The following is a 26,950-nucleotide window of genomic DNA, read 5'->3' as shown; positions in this document are numbered from 1 at the left end:
AAATTATAAAGAAGGGGAAATTTTTAAGTGTCACGTAATTAATTGGAAGCCCTAAATCATGTTTACATTGTTGAAGGTAGTTTTCCCATTTTGAAAACGTTTTTGATCACAGGGGGTAGTTGTGTAAGACTTAGAGGTAGTTTTTTGGGAAACGTAATATATGTCATAATAGAGCAAAAAAGCAAAGAAATCTCCACTTATCGTTCACCGCATTATAATCATTTTTAGTGAGTTTTAGTAGGTGGCGTTTCTGAGTGAACGTCCTGCTAGCGCCGCCACCCTTTTCTCCGAAGTTCAAAGAGCAAAAAAATTTTTTTAGCTTAAAATTAGCAAAGGAATATGATGTATTCCATTTTATAATTTTCCTTGGTAGGGGCGCTGAGTGGACGGACCTTAACTTTAATACGTTCAATTTTCAACACTTTATTCAGAATTAATCATTATTCTCCCAATTTTTCAATCAAATATTTTTTAATTGTCAGTGATTCATTTTTTTAAAGCTTCAAGTAAATATCGGACTATTCTAAGATATATGACAAATTAAAAAGAAACAATATTTCTATATATAATTTCAATGTTTGAAATTGCACAATTTTAACCCCTTCAATTTGAAATTGATTTTGTTTTCAATGAAGTTTCAAATTTTCGTTATTTTGGATCATTTAAAATAAAAAATGAGACATTCGATATTAAACGATTTTATAGAATTTAAGAAAACAGAAAATTTTGTACGTTTCAAATAGAAACAAAAAAATTTCGAACATTTTAATATAAAATTAATAAATTTAAAACAATCATAGCTTTTAATAGGGAAATGTTTCAATTTTTAATGATTTAATAATAAAATTTTCCTGGCATTTGTAATATTTTAGTCTTAAATTACACCATCATGAAAATTGAAATTCAATTCAAAATTAAAGAGTTTTAAATATGCTTGAATATGCTTGAATGAATTAAAATTATTCTGCATATTCTTTCGAATTCTCATGATTTTTTAAAAATTATTGATATTCATGTGAATTGTTTGTATCCTTTTGAACAAAAGTATATTACGAGAAGCTTCATGCAAAAGATGTTTTCCTTTAATAAATAAAAAAAATCAAAATTGCTAGTTTCCCTCGAATGAAATGAATTATGAGTTACTTATTAGATAATTTAATTTAAGAATCATAAGTGTAATACTTTTTAGCCTGTTATTCTAAACGAAATAGTAGAAGAGCATGGTAAAAAAATAATAGAATTGATACAAGAACACAGAATCGGCCCAGAGCTTCAACTCCACGAATTCAATAACTACATGTCCTTAGTTAATAATGAATCTAGACAATTTGTTGGTGAATTTCTGAGAGCTGATCCTCCACATAGTTTTCAAGAATACAGTGAACTAATTAAACAGTATGATGAATTATCGAAAAATATTCCTGTCGAATTTGAACGCACTGCTTTCACTGGGCTTTTCGAAGTTCACAGAAAAGAATTTTTGGACTACATTGCTGACAATGCCAGAAGTCTCAAGGATGATTTAGTTAATAGAATGGTTTTGGACTATCAGTGCAAATCTAAAGCGTGAGCAAATTTGCTAATTTAAAAATAATGTATGTGGTTAAAATTCAATTATTCTTCTGAAAATTTCTATAAATAACAAATTTTCAAATAGGATAGGAGAAGAGTATCAAAGCATTGCTGATCAAGCATTAAGCAAACCTCCAAATACCGCTGAATTAATGAAACTCAGGGCTTTTGTTCAAAAGGCAGAAACTGAAATGGTTTATACTTTGGAAGACAAACTCAGGGAAGTAATGAACTACATTATATTTCTTTCGGATTATACTTTACTAACCCCGGTGGAAATAAAAACTAACAATTTTGCTTTTCAATGGTAAGATTTTCGTGTCAATATTACTTTTGATACAACAAGTTGCTAACAATCTTAAACTCTAAGGTATCATCGAATGTCATTAATTTTTGAAGAACATCGAAACATAATCGACAGTAAAACTGGTGAGTATCAAGATGCTTTGCTAGTCCGGATTGAAAAATTCCAACAGGACCTTCAATTATATTGGAAATATTGCAATGAAATGCAATACTGGGGCAATGTTGAAGAGATTTTTCGCTATCAAAAAAAGGCAACGAGACTTGAAAGTCGTCTGATGACTGCCATGGAGTCAATTGATAAATTCAATGAAGAGGAACAAATGTTTGGTTGGGAACTGTCTCAATACCCCTTAAGAAAAATGGTACAAAATAATATTTTACGCAGATTTTAATCAAAAATGATGGTTACAAATAGAAAGAATATTAATTCAAAATTCAGATTGCAGAAAAGCTCGGGCCTTACAAAAAATTTTACGACTCAGCCTGTGATTTTCTGACGAATCACAGTAACTGGATGAACTCGATGGTTGGATCTCATGATCCTGATGATATTGAGACAGTTTCGGGTACATTATTCCGCACTATTTTCAAATTAGAAAAAGCTTTCCAAGAGCCAGCTGTTAGAAAATTGGCAGAAACTGTAAGAGTAAGCATCGAAGAATTCAGAGAGCATATGCCTTTGATATTGACTCTTGGAAATCCGGGTATGAAAAGCCGCCATTGGGAGCAAGTCTCAGAGATTGTTGGGTTTCCTATCAAAGTCGACGAGCATATGACCCTGGCTAAGGTGAGCTTTTACTCTATATTTTCTTATTCTATTCGATTTTATTAAGCCATATCTTTTTTTTTATTGATATTTTTTTTCAAACAATCTCTTTTGTCTTCTTTTTTTTCTCCTTTGCTCATACCTCTGCCATCACCTCTACCATTACCTCTACCCCTAACATTCTACAATATATATTATTATTCATGTTTACACAGTAATCTGTACTTTTTCATTCGACTTCTCACACGTTTTATTGAAGTTGTTCTGAAATATTTCAATTTTTCTACCTTACTACCACCGATTTTCATTCTACACCTTCTGCTAACTCTTAATTATTTGTTCTCATCCGTCTCCTTCTCCCCCTTCTCCAAGAACCACAAAAGGTAGCTGTGAAAGAGGGGGGGGGGGATCAGTGAGCCGTCCTGATGATAACTTTGAACAAAGTTTGCGAATTGGGCGAATTTTGTATAACAGATAAGTTTCCCTATCCCTACAACAGTACAGTTCAATATAATAACTTAATAAGTCTGAAAATCATTTTCATATTTCGGACCTCACACTTTTTCCCCTATTCCCCTCTTTTCCCCTTTTTCCAAGAATTCTTCTTGTTCCCCCTGTTTTTAAGAAACTTCTTCTTTTTCTCATTCTTTCGCTTAAATTCAAACTAAATTAACAGAAACCAAAAAAAAACCATAATTTTTTGTTGAAAATTCGACGATTATTAAACATTCGAAATTCATCTTGTTTGGTTGAAAATTCTACTATTTGTGGAAAAATTGATTATTTTGTTGAAGATGTGAGTCTTTTGTGAAAAAGTCATATTTTTTTTATAAATAATTTAAAACTACATTGGTGAAAGTTTTACAGCTTTCATAAAAATTTACTTATTAGGCTGAAGATTGATCTCTTTAGTGAAAAATTTAACTATTCTTTTTTCATACAATTTATCTTCTTTTTTCATACAATTTATCTTCTTTTTTGGGGGTATCTCTTTGGTCACATTTTTAGTTGAGAACTAATATTATTAATTGGAAATTTACAGTTCTAGTTGAATGCACAAATATTTGGTTATAAATTCATCGTTTTGGTACAAAATGCAACTTTTTAGTTGCGAATTAATATTTAGGTTAAAGATTCAACTATTTTTTGAAATTTTCTCTTTTTTAGTTAAATTCGACTGCTTTTTATCCTCCCTGAAAATATTGGTTGAAATATATATCATAATATTTGGTTAAATATTTAATATTGTATATATAATATTTAATTTTTGGTTGAAATATCAGCTATTACATGTTTCGTTGAAAATTTATGATTTTTTATTGAAAAATAAACTACATACTTAGTTAAGAGCAAAAGTACATATTTTAATGAATAGGTAACTAGTTGTTGAGAAATAAACCTTTTCATTGAACAATCATATTTTTGGGTTAAAAATTCAATTTTTTCTAGATAATTCATCTTTTTGGCTTAAAATTTAAACCATTTTTTTGGAAATTTCTCTTTCATGGTACAACATTCATTTTCTTGATGGAAAATTTTGGCAAAAAAAATATATCTTTTATGGTAGAAAAGTGACCTTTCTTGGTTGAAAATTAACTTTTTTGTTAAAAATTCAACTGACTTCTAAAAAAAATAATTTCTTTTTGACTTTAAAATTTAACTACTCAGTTAAAAGTTTAAATATTTTGTTGAAAATGCAGTATCTGGACTTGCAATCTTAGTATTTCTAAGCGTTTCATGTTGAATTCTGTATGGTATTTACATTAATTTTATTCAAAAGATTTTATTCTCTTATTATCCACATATTCTTGTAACAAATCACCCAATTTCCCCTGTTTCAAGAGAATTTTGGGCAAAGTTCCTTTTTTTGGAGGGGAGGGGGAGTAAGAGAGAATTACGATTGTCAACTAGGAAATAAAAAATTTCCCAAAATTGATAATTTCGATGGTTTCTACGAATAATAGGCTGTCGTTTCAAGTTTCGTTACCGTTAAGAATTAGGCTATCTTCTTTTTGTATGAAATTTAATAAACACGTAGAAGTGTTAAAAGAAATAAAAATCTTTTAAAACTTTTAGTTTGAAATTTATAAGAGCCTAAATTTCATTGTAAACATTAACACAAAATACTGGAGTTTTAAATTCGTAGAAAATGTTTAAAAAAATAATATGTTATTTATTCCTCCTGAAAACTTAGCTAAATGCTGTTTGCCTAATCCTTATCCGTAGCGGAAAGATAGCCTATAATATTCGTAGAACCAACCGATGTAGTATATTTTCGACCCCATTATCCCTTGCCAATTTTTCCTAAATGTTTTCGAAACATTGTCTATATCTTCCTTTTTCTTACATGAAATTAACCTCTTCGTAAAATTCCTTCGGCCTTTTCAGCTCCATACAATTTCTCAAAAATGGTCTTCTCTTAGCTTTGTCTTATTTTCTATCCCATTTATATATACTGATATATATATAATATTTAAAGATAGTCGACTTTGGACTGGACGAATATGTACCTAAATTTGAAGGCATATCAGAGGCTGCAACGAAAGAGAATAATCTAGAGAAAGCTTTACTCAAAATGCATGCGGATTGGACCGAAATACAATTTTCAGTGAATTCATATCGGGATACTGGAACTTATGTGATTGCTAGTATTGATGATATTCAATTATTACTTGATGATCATCTAACCAAGGCTCAAACCATGAAGAACTCTCTCTACATAAAACCATTTGAAAAAGAAACACTGTGGGTTTAAGAATAACTACTCGACTAGTTTTAAATAATAACTTATTTTTAACCTGGATCTACTGTTTTAGAGATTGGGAATCCAAGCTACATTTGCTACAAGATATTATGGACTATTGGCTTAAAGTTCAAGCTACTTGGATGTATTTGGAGCCCATATTTTCTTCCCCTGATATCCAGCAGCAAATGCCGGAAGAGGGTCGTCGCTTTAGTGCTGTTGATAAAGTACTGCCAATTTTTTTGGCTCATATTTCATACTAATTTTTTCTATTCAATACCTTAATTCATTTATAATAGTGAAATTAATTGTTTAAATTGTCATAAATTATGTCCCCAGATTTGGAGGGACATCATGTCATCAGTAGTAGCAAATCCAAAAGTCATGTCTGTAGTAGACATTGAGAAGATGTTAGATCGTCTAAAGAAATCCACAAATTTACTGGAACTAATTCAAAAGGGGCTGAATGATTATCTTGAAAAAAAGAGACTATTCTTCCCCAGATTTTTCTTCCTGTCCAACGACGAGTTATTGGAAATTTTATCAGAAACAAAGGATCCGACGAGGTATTTTATTTAAAAAATTATGTACGTGTATGTCGTAAAAAATATATATCCTATAAAAACAATCGGTTCGAAGTAAACTATACATATATCAATTTAAAAAATCCTGTTTTCTTACAATTAGGGTTCAACCCCATTTGAAAAAATGCTTTGAAGGAATCGCAAAATTGAGTTTCACACCCCAGATGGAAGTAACGATGATGAAATCCTCTGAAGATGAACAGATAACCCTAGAGGATATAATCGATACTGCAGCAGCAAGAGGTCAGGTTGAAAAATGGTTGGTCGAGTTAGAAATTGCCATGAAGAAAAGTGTTAGAGCTCAAGTAAACTTTTAGTCTTTTTATATCAATATTAAAGTAATATTAATAATTAAATTTTGAGCGCCTCATTATTTAAATAAACCGATTGAACTTTTTTTCAAGGTCATTCGATCAAAAGATGACTATCTCAAAAAGTTCCGAAAAAAATGGGTCCTCGAATGGCCAGGACAGACAATTCTTTGCATCTCACAACTTTATTGGACTGCTGACGTCACAGCCGCTTTTCCTATAGCCGATGGCTTAAAAAATTACATAGACGTGTGTAATCGCGAGCTTAACCAAATCGTTATTCTCGTTCGAGGAAAGCTTTCAAAACAAAATCGTACCACCTTAGGTCAGGTTTAAAAAACTCGATGTATGATATTTAAAATTAAGAGAATTGCATGATTAAATTAAATTGAATTTAATTGCAGAGGCTTTAGTAACGATAGACGTTCATTCTAGAGATGTATTAGTAGAAATTTATAAACAGAATGTCAAAAATGATACAGATTTCAAGTGGCTTTGTCAGCTTCGTTATTACTGGATCGTAAGACAAATTTTCATTAGTTATCTAGTTGTAGTTTACAGATTTGCCGTACTTTTTATTTCACATTTTTATATATTATTAAAAAAAATTGTACTCTAGGATGAAAATATGCTGACAATGATGATCAACTCTTCTTTAAAATATGGTTACGAATATCTTGGAAACACTTCTCGCTTAGTTATAACTCCACTAACAGATAGATGTTATCGGACTCTCTTTGGAGCTTTAAGTTTGCATCTTGGTGGGGCTCCAGAAGGTCCTGCTGGAACTGGAAAAACAGAAACCACAAAAGATTTAGCAAAGGCTGTCGCCAAACAATGTGTAGTCTTTAACTGTTCAGACGGTTTAGATTATATCGCTTTAGGAAAGTTCTTTAAAGTAGGTTTCTGTCCGTGAAGTTATTTCGCAACTTTATAACTTATAACTTGGACCTTTCTTTATCTTTCTTTTGATTATAACTTTTCAGGGTCTTGCTTCCTCTGGAGCTTGGTCTTGCTTTGATGAGTTCAACCGAATCGACCTCGAAGTATTGTCTGTGGTTGCACAACAGATCTTAACCATTCAAAGGGCAATCAATACTGGAAAATCAACCCTTGTTTTCGAAGGAACTGAAATTGGTTTGGATCCAACATGTGCTATTTTCATTACAATGAATCCTGGATATGCTGGCAGAACGGAGTTGCCTGATAACTTGAAGGCTCTTTTCCGTTCGGTAGCAATGATGGTTAGCTATGGATTCTATTTTATAGCTTGTTTTTTAAAAGTTTTAGTTCCTTATTATTACATTATTAATCTATTTTATCCTCACACATAACCTTCTCAGCAATTCTTTCATGTCTCTTCCACTAATATAAATCTTGTTATCCTCTAGCTATTTTATATCATTATTTTTATACATAATTCAGCCATCCTTTCTTCTTTATCTCTTCATACAAACTGTTAAAGCGTGACTCCTCTATGTTTTCCCACCTCTCATCTGCGTGTCGTATATCCGCTTCATTTCTTCGTGACCTATATTCTCCCTTTTTAATTCTTATTTATCTCCTAATCCTGTACCTCTTTTCCACGGAAATGTATTTCATCTTCCTATATTGTAACCTTACCATTCTCCTTCTCCTCTCTACGATCTTTCGCTCTCGAATCCTATAAAATATTTCTTTCATTTTTTCATTTCAGCCTATTCATTCACTCTTTTCCTACTCATTTCCATGATCACTATATGTTCATCAACGGTTTCCCCTTTTTTATTATCTTTATTTGCACTGTGTATCTACGTGTATTCCTTGGAAGTTGATTTCGTACTTTCCATCCATTTTTTAATTATTATCGTTTGTATTATTATTAGTGCTATATTCAAAGCGATAATCTCCACTCTTCTTTCACACTTGCTACCTTAACTCCCTACTTTTTTTCTTATAAATATCCCCTTTTTATACTTTCTACTCCTCTTCATCCCTTCTCTTTTACTTTTTCTTTCTGTCAATTCCTGGTTTTCTTGCGCATTTCTCCCTTTTTCCCCACAATCACTGGTCTTTTCTACTTGAACCTAACCATATCTTCCATAGTAATTTTCTTCTTCTTCTTTCCAACTAAACAACCTTTTTCAACCGAAATTCCACCTTTTTCTACACTTTTATCTAACATCTTTTTTATCTTTCAAATGTTCCCCTCTTGCTCTTCTGATCTTCATTTCCTTTCTTTTCTCATGCACAATCTTCTTTAACCAAAATTCGATGGTTTTCTAGCATGTTAGACTAGCGTTTGTTCTTCATTCTCTTCTTTTCAATGTAGTCAATATTCATCTTCATATTTCTCGCCTTTAATGATTTAAAATTTACTGTCCAATAGCATTTCGATTCATCATCGTATGCATCGTATTTCTTCCTAACCTTCCTTCGCCTTAAATCTATGTATTTTCTTATTTTTCTTCTATTTACTTTTGGTTCTTTTCTATTAGTACATTACTATTCATATCTTGCCTGATTACTTTTTTTCCATTCTTTTCTTAATTATTCCGACCCGTTTCATATAATTTGCGTTTTCCCGTTTTTCATCTCAACCTACAAATTTGTTAGTTTGGTTATTGTTTTAACTAAATATTGTCATCTTAATATATTCTTAATTAAATAAATCTAGATTAAATGTTTTCAAATAAAGATTTTTTAAACTGGTTGCCAAATTTGTTTAATTAATCTATTTTCTTAAAAGGTGCCCGATTATGGATTGATAGCAGAAAATACACTTTACTCTTATGGATTCTATAATGCTCGACCCTTGTCTGTAAAAATCGTAATGGCCTATCAACTCTGCTCAGAGCAACTATCGACCCAAAACCACTACGACTATGGAATGAGAGCCGTTAAATCGGTTCTTGTGGCTGCTGGTAACCTCAAGCTGAAGTACCCAAACGAAAATGAAGATATCTTGATGCTACGGAGCATTAAGGATGTCAATCTACCGAAATTCTTAAGCCCAGATCTGCCACTCTTTCATGTAAGCTTTACCTTTTTTTCTTATCAATTTATGGATATAATATATTTAACTGAAAAACTGTTCAAGTTTTTCCTTTTTCTTTCATAGGTAATTGCAAACAGTGTTTTTAGTTTAAAATAAAGGTTTCTCAAAAAACAAGTAAAACTTTCTTTAAATAAAACTTTACTGGGCATCGCTTCATCTGAGAGAACATTACACTCTATGGAATAACTATTTTGAAAGTAGGCTCACACTTTTTCTTGAGACAGCTTAAAACTACCTGTCCAAAAAAAACATTCGAAGAAACTTTTTGAGTCCCCTTTAAAGAAATTCTCATCATTATAAAACTGTTCCTTTACATTAACAAATATTAAAAAAAAAATCATAATATTATAAATATATTTTTTTCAATTGTTAGGGCATCACGTCAGACCTTTTTCCAAATGTCGTATTACCAGAACCAGATTACACTCATTTAAATACTTGTACTTATGAAGCATGTGCTGCAGCAAATATACAATGCACGCCAGCTTTTCTAGAAAAAATTCAACAGATTTACGAAATGATGATCGTGCGCCATGGATTTATGATCGTTGGATATCCTTTCGGGGGAAAATCGACAGCTTATAGAATTCTGGCAGAGGCTTTAGCCCTATGCGAAAAAAGAGTTAGTATAAATTAATTTTTCAAAATTATATACAAAATTTAAAATATATTTAAAGACATAGTTATCAATTTACCTACATTATTTCGTCTACCAGAATTTGATGCATGAACACAAGGTCGAGATAACAGTCATAAATCCAAAATCCATAACCATGGGCCAATTGTACGGACAATTTGATCCAGCTTCCCATGAATGGAGCGATGGTGTTCTTGCAGTCAGTTATCGAGCTTTTGCAGTCTCCACAAATGAAAACAGAAAGTGGTTAATTTTTGACGGACCCATTGATGCTGTTTGGATAGAAAATATGAACACGGTCTTGGATGATAATAAAAAATTGTGCTTAATGAGTGGAGAAATTATTCAGCTGGCACCAACCACTAATCTTATCTTTGAACCTATGGATCTCGAGGCTGCTTCTCCTGCTACTGTTTCACGTTGTGGTAATTAATTTTTCATTAATAAAATTCCATTGAATTAAAAAAATATATATCTGATCTCAAAAAAATGTTCATAATTCTAAAGGCATGATCTACATGGAACCTTCAGCTTTGGGATGGGAACCCTTATTAAAATCTTGGATTGAGACGACGCCTGCTGTTTTTAGCAAATGGCTGAGAAACTTTCTATATGATTCCCTTTTTCTGCGATTCTGCAAACCACTGTTTTTTTTATTACGACGAGGTGGGATTGAGGTAAAATCATTTACGTGAAACGTATTTAGTATCCTACGAACTTTTTAAGATCTTGAATCGTTAAATCTAAATTCTTTAATAAAAGTACACTAAACTCCCGATATAAGACCCCCAATTTGACGGAGTTCCTTGAATTGATGGCATCCGCAATTTCGTGATAAGAGGAGCTGCGAGGCCGAAAGAAAACTCAGTCAAGCGTGACAAACAGCTCGAGGGCCGCACACTCAGAGCGTTAGTGGCATCAGCTTGCGTCATGCGTCCAAATAGAGCACAAATGATTCACGCATTCCTGTGCATTTACATTAGGACTGCCCCGATTTAGGATCAATAACAATGCAAGCCATATCCGAAACAGGTCTTATTTCGGGAGTAGAGTGTAGTACGAAAATATGACATTCTGGGACAACTTATCATCGTGACACATTTAACCGACGGTCGGCAAGTTGATTGGTTCCAGACATAGACATAGGAAACAAGGGACTAGGCATGCCATTGCGGGGGTGATGCAATGAGGCGGAGGTCCGACACCTTTTGATGTCCCGCGACAAACATGGCAGCGCCCACATGTTTATATTATCATGCACAGTTTGTCGGCAAAAATGCTCGTGCGCATAATCAAATGGCACATCGTAAGATAGCGGCTCTCCCCGCTCATGGAATTCTCCCCCCTCCCGTGGATTCAACCCCGCTCGCCCAGGTTAGGATGGCATGCCTAGTCCCGTGCTTCCTATGTCCATGGTTCCAGATTCTGTTATCGTTGATAATTCTATTCGATCAGGCAAAAATTGGTATGGACCAGTCGGTAAAAAATTGGAATATTTCAGCTAGTAGTTCTCGTAAATACTAAATGGTTATTTTTAAATTAGACAACGGTCGGTTAAACAGCTTTCTTGCATTGTGCCGATAGTACTATTTTACCAGCCGAGTTATAATAATAAATTAAAACTGATGGTAAGGTAAAAAAACTCCTTTCTTATTTTAAAAAGTACTTATATACCAAAAACTTCTTCGATAAAAAAAATAACCACTTGGTAGTGTGCATAGCCTTTTACCAACTTGTTATCGATTGATAAAAAAAACTTATCGACTGATCCGATTCAATCAAAGGTTAGCCCGGGATCGAACCACATACTGAAATTTAATAAGGCAGGTCACACAGGTAAGGTGTCCCAAATTTTTCATAAAAATGTGGACCTTGATTCTATGAACTTTTCGGGGGGAGTAGTTCAGTTTATCGAGTTCACTTGGAGGGGAACTGAAGTTGTGTAGTAGAAATGCATGAAGCAATTAGTAATGGCGGATTTTTTCAATCTTTGCGCATCATATGCGCAAACCTAAAAAATAATCAGGACGATTAGTTGAGCGTGCAGTAAATGAGGAGAAGTTCAAGATATGGAGGTTTCGCAGAATTAAGGCCCGACTTTAGTACTCCTAATAAATATTTTATTAAAATATAAATAATAAACACGATTTTTAAAAGGAAATATGTCCAATGCCCGATTCAAATCTCTTAAGATCAATAACTTATCTGATGGACTGTTACCTCGATGACTATAAGGATGAAAAGTTAGCCGCAGGCATTAGTGAATTAGACCTAAGAGCACAAGTTGAGGTGAAAATATCACTTTTTACATATATAAATTATTTTTTGCAACATCCACATCGAAAGGGAGGACTTCCATGCCACTCAATGATATGAAACTCATGTATTTTGCGAATTGACGCATTTGACACAAATGCGCACTTTAAAAATAAGTAATTTTGTACATCGGAAAAATGGAAATATTCTTAAAAATTCTTTTTAAAAAATGTTACAAAATTTGACTGAAAAACGCCATATGGCATATGAAATTTGGTGAAAACTGTAAAAAAGTGCTAAGTACTTTCCGCGGATGGTCGTTGCAAAAAATAGCGCATGATACACTTGCGCAGAAGCGATTGCTATTCGTTTGATTGCAGCATTTGTCTTCAACTTTTCGCGCTCGTAGATGTCCGGTGACCTCTGGCTTGTACCTCGAGCCACTGGCGTATATGCTGCAAGCTTCATACTCTTCGGCAATCGCCTATTTTGCGCACTTGCATCATAAATAACTATTCCTTGATAGAAATTTCACTTTAATACTTTTTTAGGGATCTTTCTTCTTTTCCTGCATCTGGGCAATGGGCGGAACCCTAAAGGCACAGTATAGAGAAATGTTTAGTATTTTATTCCGTGGTCTTTTAGAAAAACAATTTCCTGCTTCTCTGGCAAAGCAATTTAATTTGCCTGAACCAGTGCCTCCACCTCATAAGCCTTACATCTTCGTGATGCCTAAAGATGGTCTCGTTTTTGACTACAGATTCATCAGAGAGGTCTTATTTTACATTCTAGACAGTTTTCTTTTTAACCAATGATTTAAACCATTCGCTAATAAAATTTTTAGGGTAAGGGAAAATGGAAATTGTGGTCAGATGAACTTCTAAACACACCTTCAATTCCAAGGGATATCCCTGTAAACCAAATAATCGTACCAACTATCGAAACAGTTAGATATACAGCCCTTTTCCAAATGTTGGTGCAACATCAGAAACCAGTTCTCTTTGTTGGGTCCACTGGTACCGGAAAATCAGTTTATGTGACTGATTTTTTGCTAAAGAAAAATGACACAGTGGTTTATAAGCCCTTGATCATGAACTTTTCGGCTCAAACTACAGCCAATCAGACTCAGGATATCATCATGAGCAAACTTGACAGAAGAAGAAAGGGAGTTTATGGCCCTCCAATTGGAAAACGGTGGGTTGTATTTGTGGATGATGTATCCATGCCTATGAAAGAAATGTATGGAGCACAGCCACCTATTGAACTTCTTCGACAATGGTTGGATCATTGGCTATGGTACTCAAAGTTCAAGATTTAAAATATCAAAATAAAGATGATGAGGAAAAATTAATATCACAGAAACCAAAATTCTAATAAGTTATATTTTATTACTTTAAAAACAGGTATGATCGAAAGGAAATTACACCATTGAATTTGATAGAGATCCAACTGATGTGTGCGATGGGTCCACCAATTGGTGGAGGAAAAGATGTCTCGCCCAGATTTAAGAGACACTTTTTTGTTTTAACCATTTCCGAATTCGAAGACGAAGTCATGATAACCATATTCAGTAAAATTATTCTCTGGCATCTTGACACAAGGTTCGACAGAATTCTGATTCATACTAATTCTTCAAATACAGTGTTTTTCGAATTTTAAATTTTTTACAGAGGATTTAGTAAGGATTTCGACCCATGTATTGACCAGATCGTACTAGCAACTTTAGATATGTATAAACAAAGTCTAAAAAATCTTTTGCCAACTCCAGCAAAATCCCATTATATCTTCAACCTTCGTGATTTTTCTAGAGTGATACAGGTCATTGATAACATTTCCATATTTAATTCATAACCCAAAAATATTAGCTCAAGTGACTGAATAAAGTTTTTAGGGTGTTCTTCTATCTGTTCCTGAAACTATGCCCACTTTGGTGAATATGAAAAGGCTTTGGGTACACGAAGTCCTTCGAGTTTTTGGGGATCGTCTTGTGGATCAACTTGATATGAACTGGCTCATCAAACAGTTACATTTTACTGTTAAAGAACGAATGGAAACAGATATGGATGAAATGTTTAGTGATCTTTTAGACGGAAATAAGAAATCGGTAAATTAAAATTATTTTCATAAACTTCTTGCCCTGCCATCTTATTTAGAACAGTATTCTCTAATCTGAGTGGCCACAGACTCAGACAAAACTTATGATTTCCGGTTTCGCTGGCATGATTTATTTTTTAATTAGGTGGGTGACGATGAATTAAGAAAGCTAGTTTATTGTGACTTCACGGACCCAAAGGCAGACGTTCGATTATATCAAGAAGTAGCAGATTTGGAACACTTACGTGGTATTGTAGAGACATATCTAATCGAGTACAACTCGATGACAAAGAAACCTATGAATCTAGTTCTCTTCAGGTAATTTTAAGCAGTAAAGATAATAAAAATAAATGTTATCGAGTATATTATGATTTGCAGATTTGCTATTGAACATTTGTCAAGAATATCAAGAATCATCAAACAACCACGAAGTCATGCCCTTCTAGTTGGTGTTGGTGGTTCTGGAAGACAATCTCTAACCAGATTATCATCCCATATTTGTGACTACGATGTGTTCCAAGTAGAAATAAGTAAACAATATAGCATGCATGAATGGCATGAGGATATTAAATTAATTCTGAAAAAAACAGCAGCTACTGAACTCCATTCTACTTTTCTCTTTACTGATTCTCAAATTAAGGAAGAAATTTTTCTGGAGGATATTAACAACATGTTAAATTCAGGCGAGGTATTTTTAAAGTTCTATACAAATATGATATACTTTTTAATAAAAATTTCTTTTAAATTATTGTCTTTTAGGTTCCTAATCTTTTCAGTGCTGATGAAAAAGCTGAGATCTGTGAAAAAATGCGCCAAGTTGATCGACAAAGAGAAAGATCGATGCAAACAGATGGAAGTCCCGTTGCTCTCTTTAATTTGTTTATTCAACTAGCTCGTGAGCAGCTGCATATCGTTGTCGCTATGTCTGCAGTTGGCGATGGTTTCCGAAATAGGATCAGAAAGTTTCCAGCTCTTGTTAATTGTTGCACCATCGACTGGCTTCAGGTCAGTTCTCTAATAAGAAATCATAATTACGTAGTTTATTTAATACTTATCATTTTAAAAAGTAGCCTTGGCCCGAAGACGCTTTACTAGCTGTAGCCACAAGATTCCTTGGTGAAGTGGAACTCGCAGATCACGAGAAAAAATCTGGTATCGAAATGTGCCAGTTTTTCCACACTTCCACCCAAAAATTAAGTCAAGAGTTTTTGGCACGCCTTGGAAGACAAACCTATATTACCCCTACTTCATATTTGGAAATGATTAGTACTTTTAAAGATTTGCTGAGCAAAAAAAGAAGGTAGGTATATATTCGATTTTTAATATGATGGTGCATTCAAATTCTTATCGTATAATTTATTTCAAAAGTGAGATAATATTGGCAAAAGCAAGATACGAAGGAGGTCTTGGAAGACTGGATGGAACCCAGAAAGAGGTTTCTGAAATGCAAGATACGTTAAAACGTCTTCAGCCTCTATTAGTTACATCTGCTGAAGATGTTCAAAAAGTTTTAGGTACTGTTGAAAAGGAAAGTGCTGAAGTCGTTGAAATTGAGAAAGTTGTAAGGGTTGATGAAGAAGCAGCTATGGTATTTTTTTAAATATTTCCTTTAATTATTTTAATTATATTTGTGTGTTCCTTAATAGCCTTGTCTACATTTTACGTAGGAAGTGGCAGCACAAGCAGCTGAAATAAAAGCAGAATGTGATGCGAATTTAACAGAGGCAATGCCAATTTTGCTCAAAGCTCAAGCAGCTCTAAACACTCTAACTGTAGCTGATATTGCTGTAGTTAAGGCTATGAAAAGCCCACCAGCTGGAGTCAAATTAGTCATGGAAAGTATTTGCATTCTTAAGGAAGTTAAACCTGAAAGGGTACAAATGCCAGATGGAAGGATGGGTGAAGACTATTGGAAAGTATCATTAAAGGTTCTAAGTGATGTGAAATTTCTGGATTCTCTGGTTAACTTTGATAAGGACAATATTCCTGACCAAGTTATCGAGAAGATTAGAAAACATTATTTAACCAATGTGAACTTTGACCCGGAGAAAATTAAGACTGCTTCAACTGCTTGTGAGGGTCTTTGTAAGTGGGTTTATGCAATTTCAGAATATGATAAAGTTGCAAAGGTAGTGGCTCCAAAGAAAAAATCTTTGGCAGAAGCTCAGGCTGTTTATAATGACGCGATGGAGAAGCTAAATGTCAAGAGAGAACAATTGCGTCATATTCAGGTATAGATTGATTTAAATATCTCATTGATATCTATAGATATTCTAAATTGAAATATAATATCTCTAAATAGAAAAAACTGACAGCACTGGAAGAAATATTGACGAAAAAGAAAGCTGATTATCAAGACTTGATCGACAAGGTTAGCGATTGTGAACTGAAACTGAAACGAGCAGAGGAACTGATTGGAGGATTAGGTGGAGAATATATTAGATGGTCTGAAGCAGCTGAAGCCTTAGGCAACAGGTATTTCATTAGAATTGTCAACTTTTAAAGAAATAAAGTTATTCTATTAAAATTATAATTTTTTTTAGATATTTTCGTTTAACTGGAGATATAATCATCGCTGCTGGAGTCGTTGCCTACTTAGGGCCATTCACAATGTCTTTTAGAGTCAAACAAATAGAAACTTGGGCTCAGCTCTGTAGCAGGTTAAATGTAGTCTGTACTCAAGATTTTCAACTAAGAGATGTGTTAGGCGATCCTGTTTTGATCAGATCCTGGAATATTGCCGGCTTGCCAACAGATTCATTTTCTGTTGACAATGGGATCATCGTAAAGTAATTTCTTTGAAATATTATAATGTTCCAAAATCGAAATCCATCAGCTAAAATTCAATAATACATTTAAAATTACAGGAATGCAAGACGATGGCCTTTGATGATAGATCCTCAAGGCCAAGCCAACAAATGGGTTAAAAACATGGAAAAGCAGAACAGCATGAATATCATTAGACTTTCTCAAAACGACTATCCCAGAATTTTAGAAAATGCGATTCAATTTGGTCAACCGATACTGTTAGAAAATATCGGACAGGAACTAGATGCAGTTTTAGAGCCAATTTTGCTGAAATTAACTTTTAAACAAGGTGGAGCTTTGTGTATCAAATTTGGGGATGCTATTGTAGAATACCACTCTGATTTCAGGTATTGAAAAGTCATTAACAAAAAAGAAATACTGACCCTCTTAAAATACATTTTATCCTTCTAGATTGTACATAACAACGAAATTGGGGAGCCCACATTACCTGCCCGAAATTGCTGTTAAAGTAACACTCCTAAACTTTGTGATAACTCCTGCTGGCTTGGAGGATCAACTTCTCGGAATTGTGGTAGCAAAAGAGAGACCAGATCTAGAATCCGAGAAGAATTCTCTTATTATTCAAGGAGCTTCTAACAAAAAGTACTTCTTAAGATAAGTAACAAGTCGTTCACTTAAAAGAATCAAATCCTATTTAAGATTTTTTCTGCAGGCTTCTGAAAGAGACAGAGGATAAAATATTGGAAGTTCTATCTGTATCAGAAGGGAATATTCTCGAGGATGAGGAAGCAATAAATGTCTTGACTTCTTCGAAAGTATTGAGTAACGACATCCAAGTTAAACAAGCTACAGCTGAGATTACAGAAAAATCAATTGATCTGACAAGATTGCAGTACCAACCGATTGCAGTTCACTCTACAGTCCTTTTTTTTACTGCAGGTAGTGTATTGGAGGATTAGAAAATAAACAATCTTGAAATCAAATTATAATTCTAATTCTAACAGAAATCTGTGATTCAATTTTAGCTATTCTAGCAAACATCGATCCTATGTATCAATACTCTTTGACCTGGTTCGTGAATCTCTTCAAAATGGCCATTGACAATACGGAACCCCAAGAGAGCGTGGAAGATCGACTCAAGGACCTAACCAAATACTTCACCTACTCCCTTTACGTAAATATCTGCAGGTCCCTCTTTGAGAAAGACAAACTACTCTTCTCGCTTTTACTGACTGTTAACTTGTTAGACAATCAGGGGAAAATCTCAAAACCCCATTGGATGTTTCTTTTAACCGGGGGCGTTGGTCTTGACAACCCTCATGTCAACCCTACTCAATGGCTCGCAATTACATCGTGGAATGAATTATGCAGGCTCGACGATGTTGAAGGATTCCAAGTTGGTCTTCTTCCCTATCCTGATCCTTATTTTTTTAAGTCGTACGTATTGTGCTAAAATAACAAATCCAATGAGAAACAAATTGTTTTAGGGAATTAGATCAGCTTTTATGAAAAATCTAGATCAATGGAAGAAGCTTTTAGACGCAAAGGAACCGCAAATCGAATCTTTTCCAGAACCTTTCCATACTTTGTCGAAGTTTCAGAGGATACTGGTGCTCAGGTGCATTCGCCCTGATAAAGTCGTTCCTGCCGTTCAAGGATTCGTAGAAGGTTGGTCCAAATTTGTAGACAGAAAAATATAAAGATTTTCTATCTATCCCATTTAAACGTTGCAGCTCTTTTATATTATTTTATAGACATGTGTGTATACGCCGTTTTCAGTGTCAGCTATACTTTCTAATATCTGATTATAACCTTAGTATCTACAACTATCAACCCTTTCTATCCACCACCTGTCCATCTCAATCTTTTTCTATCTCTTTCTCTATTTACAATAAATCTTTTGGTCTACCTATAACCATACTTATTATTTTAAATCACAGTCTCTTTATCCAAACCTATTTTCAGTCTATCTGCGGCATCAAATGTTTCGAACCCTCATCTTAATACATCAAATCTATGGGTTCTACGAATATTAGGTTATTGTTCCGTTACCGTTAAGAAATCGTCTATCATCTTATTACAAATACGTAAGCTTTAGTCTACACTGTAAAAAATAAAAAAAATTGTACCACTTAGAATGGTACAATTACCAACAAAAAATTGGTACAATTTTACTACTTTGATTACAGAATGAATACCACTTGCATGTTAGAAGTTCGAACCAATCTTGTAACTTTACTACTATTAGACTGACAACATAGCAAGGCGTTGTAGAAGTACAGTTTCTGCTTGTGAATCTGTGATTTTCAGAGTAGGTAATAAATGGACTTACTTTCAGAGTGTTGAATTTGTTGACGCTGGTAAAAGTACAGAAAATGTTAAATATTTCTTTTTCCAACGCAATCTCACATCTTTAAATTTGATAATTAATAACACGGCGTACTTGCACAGCTCTGAACGCAGTATAAGTACAAGTAATTGTAAAGTTTCAAAATTACGGAGAATAATGAAAAAAAATGGTAAAATTAAAATTATGTGTAGAAGAGCATGTTTCAGAACGGTATAAATCATGGAATAATTTATTTGCAAAATTGATAAAAAATATTAAACAAGAATTTTTTTATTCAAAAAACTGTTTTCTGCTGTGTTCCTTATTTGAAAGGTAAATTGACCATTTCTAGTCAAATTATCATTATTCACATTTCTCGTGTAGATGCTCAAGTTACTATGTTGAATAAAAGCGCGACCATTTTTGGTTAGAATAACATCACCTAAGATTCATAATGCATTTGTAATTTTACATAATCTGTCTGGGAACTCACATAACCTAAAAGATAAATTCTATACTGACATTGAATAATCATTATTGTCAGTGAAAAGGTTACTTTGAGAGTATGTAATAATCGGACATACTCTGAAAGTGGTAAAATTACCAGAAATTCATTTTCAGGAGAAATAAATAACCTATTAATTTTTGGAACATTTTCAACGAACTCAAAACTACAATATTTTTTATTACGGTTTGTAATGCAATTTAGGCTTCTATAACTTTAAAAACAAGAAATTGAAAAAAACATTATTTCTTTTAACACTTATAGGTGTTTACTAAATCTCATTGAAAAATCTAGTTAACCTAATTCTTATCCGTACACTGTAAAAAAAATCAATTGATATTTTTACATCTCTGGTGGATGTAAATAAAAGGACCCTTGTGTATCGGAGTAAGTTCACGAAAAATGGTAAGAATCAACCTAGCGATGAATTTTTCAATTAAATCTGTTTTGATATTCCGATTCGGATGGTAATTTTACACACGAAAATGTAAAATTCATTATGTGAAAGAATAAAATAAAATGGATTAGGACGGCAGGTTTCGAATACTCGAAGCTCAAACTTCGTACAATTTCATGGAGATTGAATAAACACAAGCCGGACACGTTACCACCTACCTAAACACATAATAGCAGAAAAAGTAAAAGGAAAAAGAAGAATAGCTCGAATTTTATCTATTTTTGTATGAAAGCTGTCAAAAAAGTTTAAGATAGCTGTCAATTTTCTCGTATTAAGATTAAAAATGATTCAAAATTAGAGGATGAAGGCATCGATAAACAACGAAAACGACAGACGCTTTCGTATTCATTTATTATTATTTGATTAATTACTCTAAATTTTTAATTAATTATAAATAAAAAATCTTACAGTTTACGTCAGGGTAAAATTAAAGATTTTTAGTAAAATTAAAAATCTCGATGTAATTTTCAATCACAGGAAAGTGATTTCACCGAAGCATGGTATTTTTACACGCTGCGACTGAAATTTCCCTTCTAAATGTAAAGTTCGTATGAGGGAATGTGTAATTTTGTTTTTATGGAGTGTTTATTATTTCGAGGGAGGATTTAATTTCACACACTTTTGTAAAATCGCACAGTGAAGCGTGTGATATTTACCTGATACAATATGTAATTTTCCGAAACTTTGTAATTTTACACAAATCTTTTTTTACAGTGTAGAGGAAAGATAGACTAAAGCTTATTTACAATAAGATGATAGACGCTTTCTGAATGGTAGCGAAACAATAGCTTAATATGCGTACAATATTAGAATCCCGGCTATATGTGGATAAACGGATGATACATATGGATAGAAGGATTGGGATTAAAAAGTATAAAAATTACTGTAGAGTGTAAAGAATTGGAAAGGAATTATTGAGTAGACCGAGGATAAATAAGGGATTTAATCAAATTTTTTTCGTAAGATAATTAGCGAAATAATATAATAATAATTATCGCTTCAGCCGAACTAGGTGCAGAATTCGTGGATCCACCTCCCTTCGACTTGGCAGCCTCTTACGCTGATTCGAACTGTTGCATTCCCTTAATATTTATTTTGACTCCTGGAGCAGATCCAGCACAAGTGATGCTGAAGTTCGCCGATGATCAAGGATTTGGAGCTAACAGACTCTTCTCTTTATCGCTTGGACAAGGTATTATAGATTTCAATCTTTTCAAACTTCAGAAAAACATCCCCCTTCTAATTAAATAAAAAATCTTTAAAAATCTAAACCTTAGGCCAAGGACCAATCGCATACCAAATGATAAATGATGGTGTTAAATACGGAAACTGGGTTGTACTTCAAAATTGCCACCTTGCAAAAAGTTGGATGAGCACTCTAGAGAAGATTTGCGAGGGTTTGATGCCTGACACAATTCATCCAGACTTTCGATTATGGTTGACTAGCTACCCAGCAAAACACTTCCCAGTCACAATTTTGCAAAACGGGATTAAAATGACAAACGAACCACCAAAGGGCCTGAGAGCTAACATTATCAGATCCTATCTGAGTGATCCTATCAGTGACTTAGAATTCTTTGAGTCTTGCAAACAGGGTGAGGCTTTCAAGAAACTCCTCTACTCTCTCTGCTTCTTCCATGCTATTGTGCAAGAAAGGAGAAAATTCGGCCCTATTGGATGGAACACTCCCTACGAATTTAATGAAACTGATTTAAGAGTCAGTATTCTCCAACTGCATATGTTCTTGGATCAATATGATGATGTACAGTTCGAGGCTCTGAAGTATCTTACTGGCGAGTGCAATTATGGGGGAAAAGTCAGTGATGAGTGGGATCGCAGGACGCTGACTACTATTTTAGAAAAATATTACAGAGAGTTAGTATCTTATATCATTCTGGTTACAGATATAACAAGGGATATTTAAAAAAAAGAAGTTTTACTGATTTTTTTTTTTATTTTAAGGAAAATTATCGAAGATGAAACGTTTTACTTTGATGAGACAACTGATATCTACTATTGTCCGACTGCTAAAGAATACGATGCATATTTAGAATATAGTAAAAATCTGCCATTCATTACAGCACCTAGTGTCTTTGGTATGAATGAAAATGCTGACATCATTAAAGATCAGCAAGAGACAGAGCTTTTATTCTCGTCACTTTTGCTTACTCAGGTACATGTTTAATTAATTCTACCCTAAAAATCACGAAAATTAGCCTTCGAAATTTTTTCAAATGTATGTTAAAATTATACTGTCTATTGATTTCATGCTCTCAGGACCGAGAGGTAAGATTTACTTTTTACATAAGAGAAAATAAATATTATTTACCGTAACATTTTATTGTTTTTCAACGAATAAAATTGAGTTAACTATCACATTTCTTAATAATTATCAGGACCTCTGGAATCTCAAGGTAAGAAAATAACTGAATAAATAACCTTAGAATTGAAGTAAGATTATTTAAAAGTTAATATCTGGTTGAGCACAGAATCAACTTACCTACTGTTATCTCATACTAGCCTTGAGAGGGATAGCTTATAAATATAATTGAAAAAATGGATGAAAAACCACCGCAGGTTCCCACTGGGAGCAACTGCCATCTAAAAACGACACTGGCTTTAAGCAGAACCGCGGGAAATTACACCTATGACCACGCCTCATGACCGCGAGATGACCGTACAATGGGATTGCAATTACGGGCTCAAGCGGCACGGGGCGACGCAAAAATAACAGTTATCTGCATCCGTCTCCCATATATATTTTTTTCTTATGACTATACATTTTTTAATTATAAATACTATTATTAAAAATAAAATTGATATATACTGATATTAATAGTGAAAAACTCTTACCGCTGCTAAAGTTTTTTTCTTTAAAAATCATATTAAAATAATTCCAATTTGGGTATAGAAATGTTTGCAACAAAATAAATGTAGTCTACTGTCGACCTTTCTTCACTATCTAAGGATTTAACGGCTATTCTCAACATTGTTGTCGAGAAAACAAGTCCTTTTATTAGTAAATTGTACAATAATTAAGAATTAATTACATACATTCGAACAATAATTAATTTTCATACATTTTAAAGAAAATTTGTTCATGATTACAATAAATATCTTTAATCTTATTTCTGCATAAGTCACGGTGCCTAATTGGCCGGCCACTTGACGTCATATAAATTAATGCGAAATTAAACGAGTTCGATTTTATATTCCTTTTTTGAAATTGTATAGTTTCATGCTACTTTCAAACGACAAAAATTTAAATCGAAATGCACGCATTTAAAATTAAATAATATGGAATTTAAATACACAAAATTATTTGCTTCTAAGTTTAAGTTTACCTCAAATTTATAAATCAAGACCTTAATAGCTAAAGAGTATTTTAATCTATAACGCTTAAAATTCAGTAATTTTTAAAATCAAAACCTCATAAATAAGATTTTTTACAGTTAATAAAGTTTCAAATTTAACGATTCAATACTTTAAAAGGTTATTTCAAATTGATAGCCTTAATAGTTGCACAATTTTAAATACGAAGTGTTCAATACTCAATAATTTAAAGTTTAATATTTTAGTAGAACATGAATTTCGTCATAAAAATATTTTTAAATATTTCAATTATAATTATTTTTAAAATGCTAAAATAATGATTTATTGAAAAATCAAAAATGTTAATTACTTCAATTAGAAACATTATAAATTAAAATTTTTGAATTGAATCAGTTCAAATGGGAAAAATTTTTGTTCGGAAAGTTTAAATCGTTTGGTTTAATTTTTAATTGCTCAAAATTATGCATCTTAAAAAATGAAAGCCTATGATGTGCAATGAAAATTTAAAAAACAGTTTCAACTTTAAGTCATTCAATTTTGAACAATTATAAATTGAAAGTCTAAATAGGTGTAAAAATTTGTACTGCTTTTTTCAATTTGGAGAATGAGCGAACTTTTTATATCTTGATTTTAAGTTCTGTTAAAAAAATGTACAATTTAAAATTTTTGCGTTTAAAGACCTCAAAATCAAATTTTTTGACTGGCGCATCAGATTTATTAATTTTAAAATTCTCTTTTAATACCCAATTATGTATACCTAAAAGTAAATTACCGAATAAAATACCTACATGAAAATACCTAAATACCTAATTATGCATTGAAGGCTTGAATTTGTATATTGAAATAACCTGGAAAAATTGTTGAAACCCGGAAAAATACCGAGAATTTTTCCATGAGTCTTGAGTGAAACCACGATGATATTATAAGTATAAAAAATATAATCAAAATGTAAAAAGATTTCCGTGGTTAAAAAATTAAGTTATACTATTTGATACAACGAGAAATGACCGACTTTGCATAATTTGTGCAAGTGCATGGCTTACACTACTTAAACTATGTATGGCTGACTCATAGTACAGATACTATTTGAAACCTATTAGGCTGGCTTAAAATACTTAAGACTCCTTTCACAAATTTTTGTTCAAAGTGAAACATACAGAACACGCATTAGCATGCTATGTGGGGAACCTTTCACTTTTCAGTAAAAATTAAATGATAAAAATTCTTAAGGGGCAAAATTGGAAATTTAACTATATTGGATACTGATACTTATGAATAATAGTCTGTAATTTGACAGACAAAAACTACTGTCTTTAAATTGACATTAATAATAAAAACTATTCAATTATTTAAAACAAAACGATGTACGGGATGTAATTTTTATTTTAAAAAATTAGACTTGCTTATTAGTAAAACTAATGAAACTACTTAAAAAAATTATAAATTTACAAAATCACGAAGATAAAAATTAATTGTTTTATACTAAAGTGAATCAATTCTATTTATACAATTTTAAATTCTACATTTTTACGAGAAAATTTGAATTTTACATCATATTTTTCCAGGAATGAAACTGCAAAGTAATTTCACTGGTTTTAATTTACTGTGCTGTTTTTTAAAAAATAATAATAATTGATGTTTAGATTACCCATCTACGTTAGACCACCAATTATTATTTAAATATTTTGTAAACTTATACAGCTACTGTATTCATTATTATTCTATAATTATATTTGATTTTTTAAATAATTAATAGTATTTCTATAGGAAACATCATCAGGGACTGGAGAGCTTTCGAGTGACGATGTGGTTTCCGGAGTTGCAACGGATATTCTCAGTAAACTTCCGAAAGATTTTCATTTGAGAGAAGCACTTGAGAAGTATCCAACTTCTTATAGCCAAAGTATGAATACAGTATTAGTGCAGGAGATGGGAAGATTTAATAAACTGTTGCAGTGCATAAGAAATAGCCTTATAAATTTAAAAAGGGCCATACGGGGTGAGAAGAGAAAAAATATTTATTTAAATACTTCTTTTAGGAAAGTATTTTGTAAATATTTCAATAATTAAAACATTTATTCTAAAGGATTTATTGTGATGACCTTCGAACTTGAAGAAGTCTTCGGATCCATATTAATTGGCAAAATTCCTTCTTTATGGAAACGAAATTCTTATCCATCTTTAAAACCTTTAGGGAGCTACATTATCGATTTCCTCGAACGTTTAAAATTCTTGCAGGTATCAAATAATTACTTCGAAGAATATAATTTTTATTTCTATAAATTTGTATTATTACCCTAGATTTAACCACAAGTAAATTCGGGTAAATTTACAATTTTATTTTATGCTAATTTAAATTTGTTTGCAGATGTGGTATGAACATGGATCTCCTTCAACTTTCTGGTTGTCAGGATTCTATTTTACGCAAGCCTTCTTAACTGGGGCTAGGCAAAATTATGCAAGAAAGTACCACATTCCTATCGATGTTTTGGTTTATGATTTTGAACTACTGAAGGATACAAAATTCAAAGCCCCTCCAGATGATGGGGTTTATGTTTATGGCTTATTCCTGGACGGGGCCAGATTTAATATGCAGAAAATGATTCTGGATGAAAGTCTTCCTAAAGTTTTATACGATAGTATGCCTTATGTAAGTTTGATATATTGCAAAATATAATTCTGAAATTAAGACAAAATGTATGCAGATTCTGAGGGTTATTATTTTCTAGGTATGGCTGATTCCAGTCAAGAAAGAAGAAATTAAAGAACGGAAAACGTATACTTGCCCATTGTATAAAACTAGCGAGCGCCGAGGTGTTCTTTCTACAACAGGCCATTCAACAAATTTTGTTATAGCGATGAGACTTCCAACAATAAGACCAGCAGAACACTGGATTATTAGAGGCGTTGCTATGCTTTGTCAATTAACACAATAAAGGAGAAATGAGTATTTAACAAAATATCGCAATTTTTTTAACATTAAATATATTTTCAATAAAATCAGTACTCATCTATAGAAATCTTTTATCTTGTGTATTAGGGTACGTCTAAAAAAGGATTTTCTTAGAAAGTGAAACCGCTTTCCGATTTTTTCCAAATATAGGTTTTCAACATCTATAAGCTTTTGTATTTTTGTTTTTAATAAATTTAATTAATTAATAATTTAATGTTTACAATGACATCTTACTCTTTTCTTATATCATTATACAATAATTACAAATATATACAAATAAAAATGTATCAAATATTAA

At 32.5% G+C, this 26,950-nt stretch overlaps 1 protein-coding gene across 1 annotated transcript in view; it reads left to right on the top strand.

Moving 5' to 3' along the window:
* The window catches only part of LOC117177989 (dynein heavy chain 7, axonemal-like), a 36,115-nt gene extending 9,394 nt beyond the window's left edge, over positions 1-26,721 (top strand). The window contains 42 exon segments of the mRNA XM_033369152.1: positions 1,190-1,566; positions 1,658-1,890; positions 2,026-2,240; positions 2,318-2,665; positions 5,124-5,389; positions 5,461-5,605; positions 5,727-5,953; positions 6,075-6,276; positions 6,376-6,607; positions 6,687-6,802; positions 6,902-7,180; positions 7,269-7,526; positions 9,011-9,295; positions 9,693-9,941; positions 10,036-10,381; positions 10,464-10,633; positions 12,114-12,245; positions 12,764-12,985; positions 13,057-13,508; positions 13,616-13,813; positions 13,883-14,030; positions 14,104-14,316; positions 14,452-14,624; positions 14,685-14,994; positions 15,066-15,311; positions 15,377-15,606; positions 15,675-15,894; positions 15,974-16,537; positions 16,609-16,781; positions 16,850-17,095; positions 17,174-17,461; positions 17,526-17,717; positions 17,788-18,014; positions 18,101-18,471; positions 18,563-18,743; positions 21,370-21,558; positions 21,644-22,241; positions 22,329-22,539; positions 25,467-25,698; positions 25,786-25,937; positions 26,068-26,349; positions 26,429-26,721. Of these exon segments, the coding sequence (XP_033225043.1) occupies positions 1,190-1,566; positions 1,658-1,890; positions 2,026-2,240; positions 2,318-2,665; positions 5,124-5,389; positions 5,461-5,605; positions 5,727-5,953; positions 6,075-6,276; positions 6,376-6,607; positions 6,687-6,802; positions 6,902-7,180; positions 7,269-7,526; positions 9,011-9,295; positions 9,693-9,941; positions 10,036-10,381; positions 10,464-10,633; positions 12,114-12,245; positions 12,764-12,985; positions 13,057-13,508; positions 13,616-13,813; positions 13,883-14,030; positions 14,104-14,316; positions 14,452-14,624; positions 14,685-14,994; positions 15,066-15,311; positions 15,377-15,606; positions 15,675-15,894; positions 15,974-16,537; positions 16,609-16,781; positions 16,850-17,095; positions 17,174-17,461; positions 17,526-17,717; positions 17,788-18,014; positions 18,101-18,471; positions 18,563-18,743; positions 21,370-21,558; positions 21,644-22,241; positions 22,329-22,539; positions 25,467-25,698; positions 25,786-25,937; positions 26,068-26,349; positions 26,429-26,635 (10,605 nt within the window). The 3' untranslated portion in view covers positions 26,636-26,721.
* Positions 26,722-26,950: the final 229 nt, after the last annotated feature.

This window comes from Belonocnema kinseyi, chromosome 8 (assembly GCF_010883055.1).
Source record: "Belonocnema kinseyi isolate 2016_QV_RU_SX_M_011 chromosome 8, B_treatae_v1, whole genome shotgun sequence".
NCBI classification, from domain to species: domain Eukaryota; kingdom Metazoa; phylum Arthropoda; class Insecta; order Hymenoptera; family Cynipidae; genus Belonocnema; species Belonocnema kinseyi.
The sequence above is the reverse complement of the archived record's forward strand: the minus strand, read 5'-3'. Positions and strand labels throughout refer to the sequence as shown.